General features: G+C 38.3%; 2 protein-coding genes and 1 long non-coding RNA gene across 6 annotated transcripts in view; 1 reads left to right on the top strand and 2 right to left on the bottom strand.

Annotated features, from left to right (window-relative positions):
- LOC113062960 (uncharacterized) overlaps positions 1-8,454 on the bottom strand; it is a 20,551-nt gene extending 12,097 nt beyond the window's left edge. The window contains exon 1 of the long non-coding RNA XR_003278602.1: positions 3,940-8,454. This is a non-coding gene — a long non-coding RNA (uncharacterized LOC113062960). The remainder of the gene's footprint in view (positions 1-3,939) is intronic.
- Positions 1-16,319, top strand: part of LOC113062959 (influenza virus NS1A-binding protein homolog A-like) — an 18,414-nt gene extending 2,095 nt beyond the window's left edge. Inside the window, exons 1-15 of one of the 2 annotated variants that reach the window (XM_026233067.1) lie at positions 3,558-3,773; positions 8,461-8,722; positions 8,957-9,081; positions 9,626-9,795; positions 9,920-9,995; positions 10,076-10,249; positions 10,338-10,463; positions 12,501-12,608; positions 13,560-13,686; positions 13,774-14,001; positions 14,086-14,207; positions 14,286-14,412; positions 14,636-14,767; positions 14,928-15,101; positions 15,177-16,319. In XM_026233067.1, coding sequence (XP_026088852.1) covers positions 8,971-9,081; positions 9,626-9,795; positions 9,920-9,995; positions 10,076-10,249; positions 10,338-10,463; positions 12,501-12,608; positions 13,560-13,686; positions 13,774-14,001; positions 14,086-14,207; positions 14,286-14,412; positions 14,636-14,767; positions 14,928-15,101; positions 15,177-15,433 — 1,932 coding nt within the window. In that variant the 5' untranslated portion in view covers positions 3,558-3,773; positions 8,461-8,722; positions 8,957-8,970 and the 3' untranslated portion in view covers positions 15,434-16,319. Of the gene's footprint in view, positions 1-3,557; positions 3,774-8,460; positions 8,723-8,956; positions 9,082-9,625; positions 9,796-9,919; positions 9,996-10,075; positions 10,250-10,337; positions 10,464-12,500; positions 12,609-13,559; positions 13,687-13,773; positions 14,002-14,085; positions 14,208-14,285; positions 14,413-14,635; positions 14,768-14,927; positions 15,102-15,176 lie in introns of those variants that run through there. The other variant, XM_026233065.1, reaches the window with a different exon arrangement.
- Positions 16,201-20,382, bottom strand: part of swt1 (SWT1 RNA endoribonuclease homolog) — a 20,687-nt gene continuing 16,505 nt past the window's right edge. For all 3 annotated transcript variants that reach the window (XM_026233061.1, XM_026233063.1, XM_026233062.1), the window contains exon 18: positions 16,201-18,892. In XM_026233061.1, coding sequence (XP_026088846.1) covers positions 18,805-18,892 — 88 coding nt within the window. In that variant the 3' untranslated portion in view covers positions 16,201-18,804. The remainder of the gene's footprint in view (positions 18,893-20,382) is intronic.

The raw sequence follows: 20,382 nt of genomic DNA, 5'->3' as shown, positions 1-20,382 counted from the left end.
TATTTATTTATTTATTTTTAAGCAGTTATGATCCAGTTAAAGAATAAGGATATGCAATCATTAGTAAAATTGAGAATAAAACTGCCATCAGCTCATTCAAATGTTTTTTATTATTTTTATAAATAAACTAGACTACTGATTACTACTGTATAGACTACTAAAAAATGTATGAGAAATTATTTATCTGCAAATAATTATGTTAAAATATGAAAATGACGTGAGACAGGTTTGTTTTCTTTCTATAAATTAAAACTGATGCTCAACATTTTGTTATGATTACTGTGTGATATCGTCAATAAAATCCTAAGTGAATAATGGCCAGCTCTGCAGAATAATGAATTTAGATGTGCTACATTCAACTGCTCAATATGAACAATAAAAATTTCAGATAGCGGTTGCTGCCGAAAGAATGTCCTGGCTGCGGTATTAGATGCTAGCAGACAGGATGCCTGCAACTCATAAATCTAATGAGCCATTTTAAGTTGTAAAACAACATGTTGTTAATCATTGCTGATTTATTTGCAGTTCTAGCATCAATTGGTGGCATTTTAAATTAATACTTGCAAATAGCTTGTGCAGTTTGTATCGGAGTAATGAAATTATGAAGCATTGGCAGGAATAGATTTAAAGACTGTGATGACCTTAAGGGAAATTGTTAAAATGAACAGTTTTTATATCCATAGGGATATTACAGACATGGATGAAATCTTTAGTACATCCTGGAAATGCATTATGTTCCATTTAGGACCTGTATGAGAAACAGGAAGGTTTACTCAGCAAGGATGACTCATACTGTAAATCTACTGTTTATTAAATCCCCTAGCATTCCCTTTAAATCATCTGATAGTGGAACCATTTCACTTCAACACAAAAAACAGATAAGCCAGCTTCTCTAAGCGTACATTGCAGTACAGTATGTAAGCATGATTTAATTATGTATATGTCTTCATACAGTACACTGCACGATCAAGTTTTACTAAACTGGTTTACCCATATATGAACATTGAATCACACTTACGCTTAAAACTAAAGACTAAGACTTAAAACTAAAGACTATTTTGAGCATCCTGACAAGCTCAAAATGGCAACACTGGCTGGACTAACAGTATGAATTTGAGGTGAAGCCATTTGTTTTTTGGAACTAATAGGAGAAATAGGGACTGTTCTGGAAACGTGTTTGAAAATCATTTTGGCAAATTCACTTGGTGACATTAGTGGCACAGAAATTACTTGGGCTTCATTCAAGAAGTAAATGGTTCATAAAACTATTATTATGTAAACTGATGAATTTGAAATCACACTCAAGCATCTAGCATGCTATTGTGAAAATAACTTGCAAAAGATTATCCATTCCTCACAGTCATATTTCCTTTTAGGGTACTCCTGCTCAACAAATATTCATTTTTTTAATTTAATTAACAAAAATTTTTTTGGGGCTGATCTGATTCAAATGTCCTGCCAGGAACATTCCCCAGCCTCACATGTTAGTTGCAGGACATTGCCTCTCACATTAAATATTAATACTGCTGCTGTCAGAACACATCTGTGCCAGTAGACTGAGCCTGAGGATTTCACACAAACTAAATAACCTTTTGCGTGCACACACACACACACACACACATACACGCACACACAATGTGATTAAACAAACCAAATATGCATGAGGATTCAGACTGGCTGTGTATCTGTTTGAAACTTGATGGGACAAGAACATAGCGCTAGCTCAAAACTGACACTACAAATCTCATCAGTCTCAGTCTCAAAAAGTTCTGGAGGGCAGTGCTTATGCTTCATATCTGCTCTCATGAACTATATAAACAAAAGGTCACAAATGGTATATTATGTAATTGCTGTATTTTTTAATTAGACTTATTATTCCAAATTCACACGAATATTACATATAGAGGCATCTGGCAACTTGTTTTTTTTTTTTTTAAGTTACAAATATGACAAAAACTATTAAGTTACTTCTCTTACAGTGAGTATCTGAACTAACAATATTTAAACAATATATTGTAGGATCCTGCATTATGTTAAGAAAAACAGCGTTTTTCTAGACACATGAGCAGTCATGTTACATAGAAATAGGTCAACACTTTAAATAAACACAGATTACAATAGTTATACCACAACAAAGAGAACAAGCCCACTCTCTGGTACCTGGACAGACACTGATCTGGCTCCCTGAAAGGGCCACAATGGTTTTGTGTGTAAACAGGATCACCAGTTTAATCCCGTCCTTCAGTTATGCCTACAACTTTATAAAAAAAAAACAAAAAAAAAAACGTATGTTGACAATTGCTTGTCAGTTCAGTTGTTGGAGAAGATTTGCACACAAAGGGCCAGGATGTTTCTAGGGCCTCTATTACTGGCATTGTTCAGTCAGTGCATTACGCTGGCTGGCACTTACAGAATGGGCAGCTTATACCTTGAGCTCATGGGTCTATAGTCGTGCCGCTGATCCATTAAGCCAATTAAGATTTACAACGCTGGCTAAGGCAGAGAGTCTTACCTGTGCAGGAAAGAGAGGATATTAAGGGAAAATTTGGCTCTGACAACATGCACTCCTGCATCACAGGAAAAGCTAAGCTTCTTTGCTCATGAGGAGATGAAGGAGTGCAATATCTGATATGGTATCAGAGGTCTCGACATCTAAAAGACATTATCAGGACACTCACCATTCACTAATTTGTGACCATATACAAAGTCTCAATGGCCAGTGACCACATGCAAAGATAATCACCCTACAATCACTGACGTTGGATGTGTAAAGCCTATTGCAAAAAAAAAAAAAAAAAAAAAAAAAAAAGAAAATTTGCATGTAATGTTTGTATTTAAACCATAAGGTTCTAAACCTCACTCAAAACCCCTGACTTACAATGTCTCGCCCTCAGAAAGTAGTAGTGTCAAAATATTAAAATATTTATGATACATGTCAAAAGATAAGTTGAATGTCAGTCATTTTAAAACTATGCAAGCCCATTTCTGCCGTGGGTTAAAAACATAAAAATATAACTGTGACTTTTCTCTCACAATTCTGACTTCTTTTTTGGAATTCTGAGTTTTACATCTAACAATTCTAACACAGCTGTGAGAAAAAAAGTCTGAATTCTGAGATAAAAAGTCACAATCATCTTAATTTTACATTCCATGGCAGAAAAAAATCAGTATTATGAAATTAAAACTCAGAATTCAAAGAAAAAGCAGAATAATGAGATAAAAAGTCACAATAACCTTTTTTATTACTATTTGTATTTTTAGCCCATGGTAGAAACAGATGTCCATAAAATTTTGGTTCAGGGGGAAATATTTTGGAATAATTTGGACACTTCTGCATGTTTTCAGGTAAGAAATAGATAAATGTCAATTTACATGTTTAATTAAGTTTAAGCACTTTAAATTATTCAATAGGTTACATTAAAATAATTGGCCCGACTGAAACGTACTGACTAGTTTATCTATACGTTTTTCCTGTCTATGGTTGTCCACCGATTCCAGGGCCCCCGCCCCTCACACCACAGTCCGTCGGTACTTTTCCGCAGGCGGAGCTCTAGCTTTACGTCACACGCGATTTCAGGCCCGGTGGCTTTGTTAAGCTCGTGCTCCAGCGTCTCTGTCAAACCTCGTTCACCGATCTAACCCTCTCGAGACCCGGAACGACAGGGTTGTACAAACGCAGAAACGTGCCATATCTGTTGCTTTTGCAGTCCACAACCAACAGCTCTGAATTGACCTTAAATATGTCTACAATCATCTACCGTCAAACAGATCAGGTAAGAATCAAGCTTATCGGTAAATTTGAAGTTTCACGCCTCCTGTCTTCCTATGATTGGTTAATACTACGTGTTTCTTTTATTTGTTTTAATATGAAAATCTTAAGATGATTTGCTTGTACGTTGCTATTCCGTATTACACGTACGCTTGCTTGTATGTACTCACGCGACTGCCATATGGTGCGTTGTAATCTGCTCTGCGCGTGTCTTGAAAACCGCAGGCGTTGCTCTATTCAGAGAAAGAATCCACCCGCGTGAGTTTAACGTTTGCAGCTCGCAGGAAACCGTTTTTTTTAAGTATTTAATTTATTTGGATTTTTCTATTTGTACATTGTACATTTGTTTCACACATATGAAAATAACGTACAAAGCACTTTTTTATTATCAGTACGAAGCACTGATAATAAAAATAAAGAAATAATTATTAGTATTATTACGAAATAAAAATAAATAAAAATATACAAAGGTAAACGTTTTTTTTTTATTTAACGTACAGCGATTGTATTTTCACAATGTGGCATTTAACGTAATCTAACAGAATTGTAGGTGCTGAAATATTGCACATTAAATATTAATTCGTCAGGCAGTTAATTTAACGTTAACTTTCCCCAGACTATATATCATGTCGTTTTTTCCCGTTTAATTATAAAATGGGCTCCATACACGTTCAAATTTCTGTTTTCCCTGTAAATTGTGATTATGCTATTGTCCTGATTATTGTCTGCTTAACGTTACAAGGTAAACGATTTTCAATAAAAAAAAAAAAAAACGTTCTTCATCTTTAAAGTAATCGTAAATGTCGATCAAGACGTAAATGAAATATCAGAAATGAAAACCAGGATGGGACAGTTTCAGTTTATCTAGGTTAAAAAGAGTGGTGTGGTTCATAGAGACCAGTGCTCGTATATTTTGACGCAGAACATAAATTTTACCTCCTCGTTGATCTTTTGTCAGGAAGATGGAAAAATAACGACCAAGTCCTAGTGACCTATATTTGGATTTTACCGTAGACTTGGACGAGACGTTCAAAAAAGGGTCCCGGCTCTGTATGATGCAAGCACTGTTGCCAACTCTCGCGAGACAGAAAAGCAACCATCGCTTCAGAAACAAGCACAATATTATTTGATTATTTATCTGCATCATCAGTCTGTATTATTGATTATTTATTACCAATAAATGAGCCTGCAACAAATTACACTGAAATCACTCTTTTATTTGAAAAACAAAAACATGTTATTTGTCAAAAATCTGCTTTTTCCATCTTCCTGTATGACTTCTGTGAAACATGAAAGGAGATTTTTTTTTTTTTTACATTTTTTTTTTTATATGCAGAATATGGAAATGACAAATGCTGGGGAATTTCATGTCTGGTTATGGTTCCCCCCTCGTTTTCTTTCTATGTTCTCACTTCACACCTGAAAATGCTTGCAGTCATTTCCAGAACCTAACATTGTGTTCACATTCCCACAGTATATAATACAATTTGTAATCATGTTTTATAATCCCATTTGTAAATCAAAGGAAGCAGCAGTTTCACTTCACACAAATCCATTTCCGTTCTATATCTCCCCATCTGTCTATGGATGACCTAATTGTCACCGCAGTGCTTCATTTGTAAGGGAAATGAATGCAGTGAATCCTGTGCTCCTTAAACTTCTACCTCTGCTTGTGCATTATTATCCATAGTTTCCTAAGAGTTAAGATGCTGTTTTTTTTTTTTTTTTGTATATATGTTATTTTATATTTCCGCTAAGAATTACTAATTTCCTCTATTGCATGTTGTGGTTAATGTGAATCACTGATACTTTTTCTATGACGGCCACTGTCTTCTGTCTCCTGTCTCTTTTCCTTTCAAACATTCTTTCTGTACGCGGTGAAGGATTATTCAGTTTTCCAGCCTGTTCTCATGCATGAGGTCAGCTGGTGCCTCTGTTAGCTCAATGCTTAAATTGTGTTCTTCCCATTAACCTTTTTCCATAAAGGTTATCATTTCATTAGAGTGGTGCAGAGATAAAATGCCGAGATAAAAATAGCAGCTTTGTTGCCCTTTGCTCGCATGATGTAATCTATTAATTCACAGAGCAGTTCAAAAAATTAATTATATTAAAAAGTACTGAACTGTAATTATTATGATGGAGCAGTCAGTATAGATTATTTCCATCTATTCATTAGGAATTTACATTACATAAGATCTGCTGCTGCCTATGGGGTTATGGAAAGAGTAGCAGTGTGTTTTAGTTTAGGCCGAAAGAGAATAAATCACTGGTTTTGCCAGGTGTTACGTAAACCCTGGAAACGCAGCTAAGACTTTAGTCACATCTGAATATGATTTTATTATATACATTTCCTTCCACAGCCTCTTATGATCTTGCACAACAATTTTGCCATTATATTGTTTCTTTAGTTGAACACCCACTTCCCAAGTTTCTACACATTTTATGCAAATTCACGAGCTCAAAGGTACATTGGGGTATTTAGCAACTCCATAGATGTTTATTAGTTATTCTAGACATCCAGGGACATTTAATTGAAATAATTATTATCTGTAAAACATGGCATAAACGTTCACAAGGTCTTATTTCCTGGGAAAATTTGGTGTGAATCGCTTTGCATAGAAAAATTGGGCAAATATAAATCGAAATGTTTGCAAGCCTGTGTGTTTCTGACGCTGACTAATGTAGTTCACCTTTTTCTCAGAGCTGGCGGAGATCCCAGAGAGAAAGCATAAAACCCATTTCTTGCAAGTCACGATGAAGACCAATATAATTGCAAATACTGCTTGTCGTCCTGGAGTGAACTAAGAGCAGGTTGAACTATCTACAAATGCATGCAACAAACACATTGTCCTCTTTAGCCTTAGCTTTCTTTTTTGTATGGCCTTAAGCGATACATTAAGTTGTTGCTCAGTCTGGGTTATCTGTTGAGTACTTTTGCAGAGTCAATAGAACAACTGTTGTGTGTTTTAACCCATTCCTCTTTCTCTCTTGCCCCACTGTCAGTCCCACGCTTATCGACTGCGCATGCTGTTCACTGCATGCCAGAGGGGGCAAAAAAGATTAAATGCACAAAACCGTCTTTCAGAGAGTTTTTCTGCCACAACGCATTTCAGTATCTGCTCATCTTTTTGTCTTTTCACCCTCGGCTCTGTCAATAATTTTGTGTGGATGCTGTGGCTGTCGCTACACAATGGACAGATTTGTGAGTCTATCTGAAGCTGCAGTGTCACCATAGGCTTTGTCTGTTGTCCTTCCTGTAAATGGCCTGGTTTAAAGTATCAGTCCCTGGTTCCACTCCAAGTGGACCAACCACTCTCAGATTAAGGTCACTAGTGTGAAACTAGACAGTTCAGAATCATCAATGAGTGGAAAGTTTCACGTTTTCAGAGTCAATGACATGACGCTGATATCGTCTTAAATGAGTCAAGGTCAACACATATAATACAATTTTAAATGATGTGAATAATGTTTAATTTTAATGACAAGAAAAAGTTAATTCAGGTTTTAAAATGAGGTATGACTCAAACTTTAAATTTATGAAAGGATAATAATAATTAAACTTATTTTCAAGAGAGTTTCAGATTTATTAAATAAAAACACATAATACATGCAAGTTTTTTTTTTTTTAAAGAAATTATTTTATAACTTTATCTTTTTTAAAGATCCTTCTTTAAAGCTTTTTTGAAGCAGGAAAGTGTTTGGATTAACCTTAGATGTGATATTTAGTGGAATAAATTTAGTTGAAAAAGGAAGGGCATTAGTTAGAGCTCACATAAAAAGCACAATTCAGTGGTTTCTTGGTCTTTTTGCTTTTCCTAGTGCTTGAAAGTGTTTCTCCAATGCCATTTATCTTCAAAAGGAAGCATCCCAATGATGATGTAAATTTAAGGCCTAGAGTTTTCCGATTGCTGTTTTCAGTAATCAACCCCTGAGAAGGATAGAGCAAGAGAGGATGAGCAGATTATCCAAAGACCCCTACTTGGAGCATTTTTGTCGACTGAGGCTGAAAGTGCATAAAAAGATGTGAGTGGAAAAATACTAGTAGGTTTTCATGTAAAACATGAGGATTCCACACACTGGAGCTCATTTGTTTTTCGCTTCTGCATTTTTCCATCCCCAACAGCTGTGGCCACATTATTGTGGGAATGTGATAAATCCATCCAAATTCCTGACAAAGTAATTTTTTAGGGTTGTGTGACCATCCCCCGCCCCTAAAAGTTGGCCATCTGCTGGCTAAATGCGCTTTGAAAGACTGGTGGAAATTTCCGGAAGCATGTGGGTGTGGTAGAGCCATGTGATTAAGTGGGGAAGAAGATGGGGAGAATTTGTGTGTGTGTGTGTTGTCTGACCGAGGGAGGGGTTAACGGAGGGTCTGAAAAGCAGCTTCTTGAATGAAATCTGTATGAAACCGATTCTATCCAGATTAATTTGAACTCTCTCTGCAGCAGGGGTGAAGGCTGATCCTGAATAAGGCACATGTTTAACACCATGAAAGCGATCAGTTGCATAAAGCTGGGTCATTCTGTGATTGGCAGCTTTTTTTGTGAACCTTTCATTTCTGTTAGTTCATTTTAAATCAGTATTAGATGTTGTGGCCGTTGGCATCCTAGAAATTGCCCTTGATGTTATCAGTGTTCCTGAGTTAATCAGTTGTCACAACCCCTTGTTTGTTTGTTATGTGTTTTTTGCAGGTTATAATGCACGATCAGCACAGAAAAGGTTTGAGTCTATAGCCAACGGGACACGCGAGGACTTGATTGCAGTCACTCTAAGCCTGAGAGTTTGAGTCACCTCTGACCCCCTGCCGTGCCCTCTGGTTGCCTGTCTTTGCCTTTTCAATCCACTTCGCAGTGAAGGAAGACCCAGGCTCCCATTTTTGGTTCTACTTCACTCGTGCCTTTTTACGGCTTTCCCAAGTAAACTATCTCCCAGACGTACGTCATTCGGTATTAGGTAAGTGCATGACTTGTACATGAAGCTGTTATGTGTGCAAAATAGCATGGATTTATTGTGATTTTAGACTCTGATAGCTTTTTAGCTGGCAGCTAAAATGAGTGATACATTGTATTTTATGTGTATTTGTGTGTGTGGGTGATGTGTTTATGTAAGATACACAGTGTGGGATGGATATTTTGAGGTAAATTCATAAAATCGACTTAAGCCTGTTATCGTTTTGCTTTTGCAAAGGCTTAATTTCCAAAATGATTCCCAACGGATATTTGATCTTTGAGGATGACAGTTTCCTGGATTCCACTGTGGCCAAGATGAACGCCCTTAGAAAGAACGGCCAGTTCTGTGATGTGAGACTCCAGGTAACACACCCTTTTTTAAACGTATTATTCTCTGTGTCATTGAGACAGTTGAAACAAGACTCAGGGAAGAGTGTGTTTTTTTTATACGCATGTCCTGGATCTTTGAATGGCCTTTAGCCATGTTACGGACAAAGACAAAACCCTCTGTGTTCAGAATATTTCAAAGACTGAATAGGAGGCTTATCATTATCTTAAGAGATTTAATAGTTAATTCTCAAGATTAAATTCTTTCGATTAAAAAAAAAACTTTATAGTTCCAAATAGAAATACTGTAAGTGATCAGGATATTTGTTTTGGTATTTAATGATACTGCCAAGCTCATACTTATACTAATACTTGATCTTTGGGGTTTGTTCAGAGCAACAGCATAGCATACTAAAAACCACCCAAAACACCTTGGCAGCTACATAGCAATGCCAGAATCATGGCAATGACCAACCACCATATCTGAAAATCCAGATTTATTTTATGTAATTTATTACCTGTTAGTAAATGAAATAGAAATGTCATAAAAGACTTAACATTTGTCCTTTTACCTTTGCAGGTGTGTGGCCATGAATTGATGGCTCATCGGGCAGTGTTGGCTTGTTGCAGTCCATATCTGTTTGAAATCTTTAACGGTGACCTGGAACCTCATGGTATCTCTCATGTGAAATTTGAGGATCTGGACCCCAAGGCTGTGGAGATCCTCCTCAACTATGCTTACACTGCCCAGTAAGACACACACAACGTTTAATCAGCCATTTAGAGCCATCAACAGGCAGTTTTTTTTACCATATTAATGGCTTTCCATTTGCAGCAACCAATTTTTTCTGATATTTATTGTTACTCTTTGCAGGTTAAAGGCAGATAAAGAGCTGGTTAAGGAGGTTTACTCTGCAGCCAAACGGCTCAAGATGGACAGAGTGAAGCAGGTATGTTAATCAAGCATGTGTTTGTGTGACCGTTTTACTTGAGATAAAATTCTAACCTACTCTTTTGTCCTTGCTCCCAGATCTGTGCTGACTATCTTCTCTCCAAGATGGATTCCCAGAGCGCCATCTCCTATCGTAATTTTGCCAGCTGCATGGGAGATGGGCGCCTGCTGGGCAAGATCGACAGCTATATCCAGGAGCATCTTCTAGACGTGTCTGAGCAAGAGGATTTCCTCAAGCTGCCACGCCTTAAAGTAAGCTGACCTTTAACCTTTCAGGTCATGTACTAGTCTTTATTGTGCTCTTATGTTAAATATGCTTTCCTTTGGGTCTGGTTTGTAGTTGGAGGTGATGCTGGAGGATAACTTGACCTTGCCTAGTAATGGCAAGCTGTACTCCAAGGTGATTGGCTGGGTGCAACGCAGCCTGTGGGAAAATGGTGAACCCCTGGAGCGACTGATGGAGGAGGTGGGTACTGCGCTCCACTGTGAGCTTCTCTCTCACTTCCCTCCCTTTTTCCCCCTCGTAATTCATCCCATTTACAGACTTAACAGGTCCGTTCACACCAGCCACCTTAATGGTAGAGGTTGGTTGGATTTGTTCTCTCTGCCTTCCATATATCTTTTTGTTTCCTCTCCTGCTTCACCCACAATTCACCCTGGGCCTTAAAGAATATACATTTAGGTACAGAACGGGGCTGTTACACCCTCCGCAAAGGCGAGTGGGTAGTCCAGGTGAGCCAAACTAAAAGCCTCCTGAATGCTCAGTGCTGTGCAGTAACTGCAGCTACTCTGTCTGCTCCCAGAGAGTGACATGACATGTTGCCGTCCCAATGACATCTCTCTCTTCTCTAAGCAGGTGTGTGAGTGTTTGAGTGAGTGTGCTTGCTCTGGGAACCAACACTAACAGTTCTTCCTCCCCACTGATTTATCTCTCCTTAGGTTTATTAGAGCAAACATCAGCAGGATTCTTACAAGACTGAAGAAACCAAGACTGGGGCCCTCCAGGGTAATGAGTCAATGAAAGAAAGAAAATAACAAAAGAACGAGAGGGAGCTGTGGTGAAACGAGAGCTAGGCTCCTGTCTCTTAAACAACTGCACTCACCTACAGTACATAGATCATTTAAAACAACACTTCAGATGTCCGAGTACCACCGCAGTGAACACGTCAAGACATTCACATATTTAGTTCACTTACTGTAACTGACATATGCATGCAAAGTAATGCAAAGCATGTCATACAGTTGTTCATGCACACACTTACAGTACAAGATATTCAGATGACTGGGACACAGATATGAATGTTTTATACAACTAAGGCATTTTACATTTACTCAGTAGTATACACCTGAATACTGATCGTGTACGAATGAAAGAAGAGAGCCATCAACTTCACAAAAGGCTTCCACACTGCACCTACAGTGTGTTTCATCCTAAATAGAGGAAGTGGAAACTGAGTGCAGCTTACGTTCAGAAAGTCACTCTCAGTTCCTACTTCCTTTTTAATCTGCTTTTGGACACATTCCCAGCACAGCTACACAGCAGTGACAGCAACAGCCAGAAACACGAAACATTATCTTTTTTTTCAATCATACAAAAAAAGAGAGAAAAATAAATACAATTATTAACCTATAAAACAGTACTATAGCTATATACAAATGGCCTCTTTTTATTTCAGCAGTACCTACTGGTCCTGTGTCTTTGGTATCAGCACTGTGCACTGGTGGTTACAGGCAGCTTAAAATGTTTATCTTCAAACACTTTCTCATTATGCAGGGCACTTAAAAACATTGATGCAACCTTGCTTTTACCATTATATATACTTAATATATCTGTAAGAAACCTATAGATAAATATGCTTAAATGCAATTCCTAAATAACACCGATGCACTTTTTTTAATATATAGTTTTTACAATTTTTTTTTTTTAATCCAGTTTCAGTATTTATTTATTTTTTTCAATTATTTGAACTGAATTTTGTATTTTATTTTGAAAATAGCTTGAGGACGATCCTCGATTATTATTTTTTCATAAATGAAGCACAAATTTTTGAGCTGTAAAAGTTGAAAACAGCTAACCAGTGTTGTACTGGAATTTGTGTGATGACGTCTGACTTGACTAACCCCCTCTGCTGAGAGGATGGCTGGAGGATGACCGCGATCATGCACTGGCGGAGCTTGTTTGTCCATTTCCTTCTCCAAACTCTTTGTCAAATGAAGGTTCCCCAAGATGCTTTGTGACGAACTGCATGTGATCCACATTCTGCTGTTTTGAGTGCAGTGAAAAGTCCAGAAGATCTTTTGAAATGGTCCTGAATCCACAACAACATTGTGTTTTTATTCTTTAAGAAGCTTTTTTTTTTTTTTTTTTAGCAGCATCTTGCAGCAAACGAGCACTATGGGCCTTTCCTCCTTAACTTTCCTTCTTCCCCTGACCCACATAGTTGGGTGCTCTGTTGTCATGGACACAGCCACATGGGATCTGTTGTTGCTGTGTGTTTTGCAGGTGCAAATGGTGTACTATTCGGCCGATCACAAGCTGCTCGATGGGAGCCTGCTTGATGGGCAGGCTGAAGAGTTCGGCACTGAGGATGACCACATCCAGTTTGTGCAGGTACACAACCAGCGCCGAGCTCTTCTCAGGCTGGACCGCAGCAGGCCCGTAGTAAATACAAGATTTAATGCTAGCAGAGCAGCTGCTTTGTTGTGCTGGGCTGTTGAATCTGAGCTGTTTGAGTTCTAGTGATCACGGTGTGTGCGTGATGAGTGTGTTGATTGGGTTTTAGTTTTAGTGCTGTTTATATTGTGGCTTTACATTAGAATTAGATTGATGTAGATATAAGGTTAAAGGAATAGTCCAAGGTTCAGTACAAGCTCATTCAAAAGCATATGTGTCATGCTGTGGTTTATTACAAAAAAATAATTTCCATTTGTCCCTCCTTCCCCCCCCCCCCCAAAAAAAAGGCACTTACAATGGAAGTAAATGGGGCTAATCTATAAATGTTAAAATACTCACTGTTCCAATAGTATAGCTACAAAACAAACATTATTATTCATGTTAACTTGATTCTAGTGTGGGCTGTGGACCAAAAAAAAAAAAACTGTGCTAATCTTTTCTGTACAACGTTATATCCAACTCTGTTGCTAGGATAACATAAAGGCTAAAATGACTGTAAAAGATTTTAATAACTTTTAAACTGAAATGCACATGTTTTAATTGAACAATTAATGTAAGACTTTTATAAAGTGATAAGCTTAATATTCTAAAAAAATTGGCCCATTCACTTCCATTGCAAGTACCTTACCAAAACCTTAAATTTTTGCTTTTTAAAAGAAACTGAAGCATGAGACAAATTAGTTTTTGTGGCATTCAACATTATGCCACAAATGCTGTTGATTGAACTTAACTTTTATTGAACCCAGAATATTCTTTTAACCTGATGGAGGCCAAGCATCTGGTAAGTTGTTGAGTTAGGCTTATGCCTAGAAAGGGTCTAGGACTGTATGAGGTTGTGTGTATGTGGACCATGGGCTCGGAGTCTGTAGCTGCGCTGTGCCTTTGCAGAAGAAGCCCCCACGTGAGAATGTACACCGACAGCTGAGCACCAGCTCCTCTGGCAGTCTCTCCCCTGGATCCGCCAAACATTCCTGCAAGCAAGACTGGAAGTATATTGCTTCCGAGAAAACCACCAGTACGTTTGCATCTTTAAATTCTCTAGATAATCAAGACACTTTTTCTGCAGTCCCTTAAAGTCATCTTTCTCTTTCTTTCCCCACAGACAATACATATCTGTGTCTGGCTGTGTTGAATGGAGTGCTGTGTGTGATCATTCTCCATGGGCGCAGCAGTCCCCAGGCCTCACCCTCGGCAACACCTTGTCTGACCAAAAGCCTGAGTTTTGAGGGCCAGCCACTGGAAGAGGAACCGGACAAGCTGCTGGCACCCATGCACTATGCTCGCTCTGGCCTTGGCATTGCTTCTCTGAACGGCCGACTCATCGCCGCAGGTAAGTGGCTATCACAAATTCCATAGAAACACCTGACTGTCTCTCTTGCTTTCATTGAGTAACTCTATCCGATCCGTTATTCAGGTGGCTACAATCGGGAGGAGTGCTTGAGGACTGTGGAATGTTACGACATGAAGACCGACAGCTGGAGTTTCATTGCTCCAATGAGGACTCCACGCGCTCGATTTCAGATGGCTGTGCTCATGGTTTGTACATGGTTAAATGGGTGTTAAGTACAGCCTTCAAAGGCATGGTAAAACAAACTGTTGTTGTTATCCAATCAGGGTCAGCTTTATGTGATGGGTGGGTCCAATGGCCATTCAGATGAACTAAGTTGTGGGGAGACGTACAACCCTAGTGCTGACGAGTGGACTCAAGTTCCTGAGCTCAGGACCAATCGTTGCAATGCAGGTAAAAAACTTGACTTGTAGCATTTTAAAATGATTGTTTTTAGATGAAATACTATATCCTTTTAATGTCAGCCTTATTTCGGTTATAGGCCATAACATAAAATATCAATTTCCATCAGAATCTGTGCATTCCTTGAAATCAATTTTAAATTTGTCTGTCCAACAAAGAGAATACTGTAGCTTTATATTTATCTTATATTAACTGCTTGTTTGACTTTCCTCAGGTGTCTGCGCTCTGAACAACAAGTTGTATGTAGTTGGGGGATCAGATCCATGTGGACAGAAAGGTCTGAAGAATTGTGACGTTTTTGACCCTGTGAGCAAGGCCTGGACCAGCTGTGCCCCTTTAAACATCAGTAAGTCACGTTGACATCACAAAATATCACTATAATTGCTTCCACAGAGGTTTTGGGCAAATAAGGGATCACAGCTTAATTGTTCAGCAGGGTTTACATTGATAAAAAGCCAGATGGATCTGCAGATACTGTTCTCAACATTATTTTTGCGCATTTACAGAGAGGCATCAGGCTGCTGTGTGCGAGCTGGATGGCTTTATGTATGTGATCGGTGGAGCAGAGTCTTGGAACTGTCTGAACAGTGTAGAATGCTACAATCCAGAAAACAACATTTGGACCCTTGTTGCCCCAATGAACATAGCCCGCAGAGGAGCTGGAGTGGCCGTTCATGAAGGTAAGCGAAGGACAAAATGCTGGGATGCTAACATGCAGCTTGTAGAAGAAGCTAACCAATGTTCGTCTTTCTCAGGTAAACTGTTTGTGGTGGGCGGCTTTGATGGCTCTCATGCCCTGCATTGCGTTGAAATGTACGACCCTGCCCACAACGAATGGAGGATGCTGGGGAGCATGAATTCACCACGCAGCAATGCTGGTGCAGCCGTGCTCGGTGACATCATCTATGCCGTTGGTGGCTTCGATGGAAACGACTTCCTCAACTCAGTTGAGGCCTACAGCCCTAAAACCGACGAGTGGAGCCCCTGTGCAGATGCCTTCACCAATTCTTAAAAGCCAGGGGCCAGGGAACCAATGGGGGTGGGGGGTTATCTCACTCAAACTAACAGGCTTAGTGACGTAATCGTGCTTTGTGATGTCCTGTATGTATGCGGGAGGGAGGACAGGTGGGTTTTTGAGGCATCAAGGGGATAGGTTCTTCTTTACAGGGGTCACCCATGAGGATGACTTTTCTTACAGTGTTTGGGAGGAGGTGGGTGGGGGTGGTCTGTTGGGGGTTGCCAAAAGCAACATTAAGCCTTTGCATATTGCATACTTTATTTTTGTTGTTGTATATAGTGTTTCTTTTTTCCATTTTAAGGATGCCAACATTTATTGTACTTACTGAGGGTACTTTTTTGAGTTGAGTAGTTTTGAATTTCACCATTTTCAGCAAGTTGAAGACCGCATTGATTGGTTGAACCCATTAAGGAAGTGATTCAGCTTGAATGTTTGCTTTGTAGGTTTATTTTTAATTTTGTTAGCTCACTTAATTTGAAGTTCCATGCTTATACAAAGCCTTATTTTACAAAACATTCAAACACATGGCTTTCCTTTTTGTATCATTAGCCATGACAGTAGGATTACTGTACCAATCTTTAAAGATGGCCTTTTTTTAATATTTTTGATATACTGTAAAGTAACCAATAGATCAATGGATGAGCTAGCAGACACACAACACCCATGAGGTTAATAAACTTTAATCGGTGCCAGTTCAGCTACACTCACATGAATATAATCGGCCATGCTTTAGTGCTTCTGCTCATTAGATCTTGTTACTAATTTTTTTTTTTTTGACCGATTCAAGGAAGCGAGGTGATGCTCATTTCCTTCTCAGACCATTTTTTTTTTGTTCATGTGCTTAGCATTTGGAAGCAAAAAAATAAAAAATTTGGCTCCATGGTTTTGTTTTTCTCAAATTTAATGGGGGGGGGGGGGGGAATTATGTACCACATTTCTTATGAGCTGATATTTAGTAATTAATAAACCATTTGAATCTGTAAAAGTATCTGTTTGTGTGTCAGCATTGTATTGAGTATGTGTCATTTAACTTGATTGTGTATTTTGCGCATTTTAGGTCTAGAACGGAATTCTTTGTTTGATTATATCAAATGTTACATTATTCTGGTGGGATATCACCAATATACATAAGTGAATTTAGGATCAGAAGAAGGGAAACAAGGCAAAAGAAAATGTGAATTTACAGATCTTTCCTTCTGTGCCATTAGCTATGATGCTGGATTACTGTATTTTATGATCCAGTGGATAGTTTATTATAAGTGCATTTATTACACTGGTTGATTCATATCCAACAATTCCTCATCCTCACTCCATTCACAAATACTAACAGGTCTTAATCCCAGACTAATCATGTCAGTTGTGCTGTCAGAAAGTAGGCCAAAAGCCACACAAGCTCAAGGTCTACCGGAAGGATTACAGGTCTTTTCTGGCACTGAATATCCATTGGACTCAGGCCATGGTCATGAAGTCACTGCAGGGAACTGGTACTTACCTGTGATTTCTGTGAGATAAGAAGGACGGATGAGGAAGAAGATGAGGAACTCATAACATGTTAAATGTATACCGAAAGAACTACATGATGCATATGAGTTTTTGAATTCTGCTGGGCTGAATTTTCCAATTTTTTTTATTTAAATGTAATCACGGGCTAGAAGGGCCGTTAAAGTTTTCACATCCGAGTTTCCTGCTTCTCGCGCATGATGCTGTATTTTAAAAACGCGGCAACTTAAAATAATGAAAAAAAAAAACGTGTCTCTAGACCTTGCGAGTGTTACCTTGTTCCATTTTTAAATGTTTATATGTTCACATACAATTTGGTCATTAACTGTAGTGTCTCACGTTCGTACATTTTAGTTCATCCAAAAATGAAAAATCATTCATTAATTACTCTCCTTCATGTCGTTCCAAAACATGAGACCTTATCCCATCTTCGGAACACAAATTAAGATATTTTTTATGAATTCCGAGAGTTTTCTCACCTTGCATAAACAGCAATTCAACTCACACGTTCAAGGCCAAGAAAGGTAATGTAGTAAGGACATCGTTAAAATAAACCAAGTGACATCAGTGGGTCAACCTTAATGTTATGAAGCTGCGAGAATACTTTTTGTGTTCTCTTTTCCATCTACAAGTGCATGGCATTAAAGAGTTAAAAACTTTGCAAAATTATTTAAATACTGTAATCATGTCTTTTGACCTCAGTGACCTATGAACACAGCTCTTATCTTGCTAATGTCATTGAGCTTTGGAGTAATGTTGGACATTCACTGTTCCCATAATCTCACATGGCCCTCAAACTGTGATGTCACAGTGCTACTTTACAAACCAGAAACCCAAATGAATATCCTCAGGTTATATGTAGCAAAAAAGAACGAGAAGTCATTGATGCTCAAATGTTTTAATCAAAATCCAAATATATATAAAGGAAAATATATATTCTTTTGGAACTATTCACACTTTAATACAAATAAAACATTTTATGCATAGATACCGTTTCACATGAAATCAGAAAATATGAATAAAAAATAAAGAAAAACTGAGGATCATGTTGGTGATGGTATTTCATATGCAGTGACAGAACTAAGATCGACGAGAATAAATCAATTACAGCAGCTTATCAGACTTAAACAGTGTAAGTCACATAATAACCTTATTTGGTGACTAAATGTACCTTCTCAGAATCATGGAACAAATAAGTGGATTTCAGGATAGTTTCCAAAAGTGTGGCTAGACTGACGCCGAGGAAAATTGGCTTTTAACACGTGACTCACTGTCGCTACTTACTGAAAGCCCTGCAGCACTGAATGTCGTTTCATGAAGTAATACCTCAGTTTCTCTCTGAACACAAAATAACCTGTTACCACAACAGCTCCCAGACATCAGGAGGACTTTTAAGTAGCACAGCAGAAATTGAACATACAGTAATTTTACATTCTTCAGCATAAAACACCAAAAGCACCAACAAACCTATAACAATTTTTGAAGCATCACTAAAACTTTCCCAAAATGGGAGGCATTACTCATAAATTATGGTGAATAAATAGTCCAAAAATTTTAATACAATTGTACAAATATATAAATGATTAGAACTGCAAAATAAGAACTAGAACATCATCCAACTTCATGAATTCCAGTATATGTAGACTGATAGCCCTTGATGCCTAGATGCTTTTGAATAATAAGTCAGGCTCAGGTGACTGCCACTAACTCTGCTACAGGTTTGTACAAGGACAGAGGATCAGCAGGTCGATGCACCTTTGGTTCCAGTAGATTATGACTCTGCTATCAGAACCAGGTCGGTCCAAAGGAGTCTGATCGTAAGCGCACAGTTGGCTGGTTCCAAACATGGAAAGTTGGGTGGGAAATCAGGGCCAAGAACTCAGAGCAGCAGCACAGTGATCCAGATTCACATACAGCTCAGACAGCTGCGCTCCACCCACACACAGCTTCTCCCTGAGGACACACACACACATATACACATAAGACTTCTCTCTCATGTCTGTAAGAAGGTTATTGGTAACTGTGACTTTTCAACTTTTTTTTTTTTTTTCCAAAAAATATAAATAAATCATTCTCTATCATTATTAGTATTCAAATACTTCTTCTGTGTTCCAATGAAACAATAAGAACATACAAGTTTGGAATGACATGAGTCATGACATCAGTTTTCTTTTTTGGGGTGAACTAAAAGGGTAACAACAGTCTTTATTGTTCTTCTCTATTTGATACAAAATAGAAGCAGACAGGATGAAGATCGGAACAGTGAGCAGATCAAGCTATGAAGAGTTGATCACTTGTTAGTGTCCCTGATTGTTCCTTCTGTTTCACTTCACACAGGATAACTTCCGCTACACTGCATGTGGTTCCAAACAGGAAGTAGATGTCTCATACATGAAAGAGAGAAGTGAAAGAAGTCGAGAGAAGGTGGCTGAAGAAATGACTTTGCAGAGACCTGATGAGGACACTTCATATATTTATATAGTTACAATATATTTTTTTTACTTGAATGCTGCAGAGTTTTACTGGCAATTATAAGACTTCTTTATGGACTAAAATTGAAGTGTTTAAATCAGAGGGCTAAAATCTGGGAAGAAAATTGTCTTTTGTTTCTAAATTATGACTGATTTTGATGTAAAAAAAAAAATCCTACAAAAATAGTAATTAAAAAAATGAAATTCAAATACAAGACAATTGCACTCTAAGTTAGCGTCCTGTTAACTATATATATCTATGGGAAATGCTTTATTGTCTACAAAAAAAAAAAAAAATTCCCGTGTTTATTACTAATGTTCATGGGAAAGGAAAGGCATTTAAACAATGGCAGAAATCTCTGAGTCACAGTCACACAGGCTGACCTCTCTCTCACCCTGGCACAGTGTTTCACAACTGACTTGAATGAAGGCCATTACTGTGTTACTTTATTTCTCTCTTCCCTCTATTTCTTTCACCTGGTTGCTGCTTGTTGCCTTGTTTTGTTCACATTTTCTGTTGTTCACATTTTATGTTATATAACTACTCCCCTAAAAAAAAATTAGGAATGCATGCACTTATCCTTCTCCAGTGCAAACCCTCACTAAGCGGATGACTCCGCTCCTTCAGCCTTGCAGTTATCTACTTCACAACCGTGCTGCCATGGAAACCGTTACACCATGTGGGAAGATCCCCTTCGGCAGCGAGAAAGCCAGCAGACAGCAGAGTGAATGCTTTATGAAGCCAATCCTTAACAAATCAGCAACGAAACAGAACATAACACCGCAGCGATGGTGCTCGCTCGAAAACAAACACGTCATGAGCTGACAGCGTCAATGCTGTACCTGGTTGCTTAGATATGAACCCCTAGAGACAAGATGTTCGGTTGAATAACAGTCTTTCTGGTACCGTAAAATATATACTGGTGCTTTTAGTTACAGATTAACTTCAGGAGGGATCATTTTAAGTAATCT

This window comes from Carassius auratus, chromosome 45 (genome assembly GCF_003368295.1).
Source record: "Carassius auratus strain Wakin chromosome 45, ASM336829v1, whole genome shotgun sequence".
Classification (NCBI taxonomy): Eukaryota; Metazoa; Chordata; class Actinopteri; order Cypriniformes; family Cyprinidae; genus Carassius; species Carassius auratus.
The sequence above is the reverse complement of the archived record's forward strand: the minus strand, read 5'-3'. Positions and strand labels throughout refer to the sequence as shown.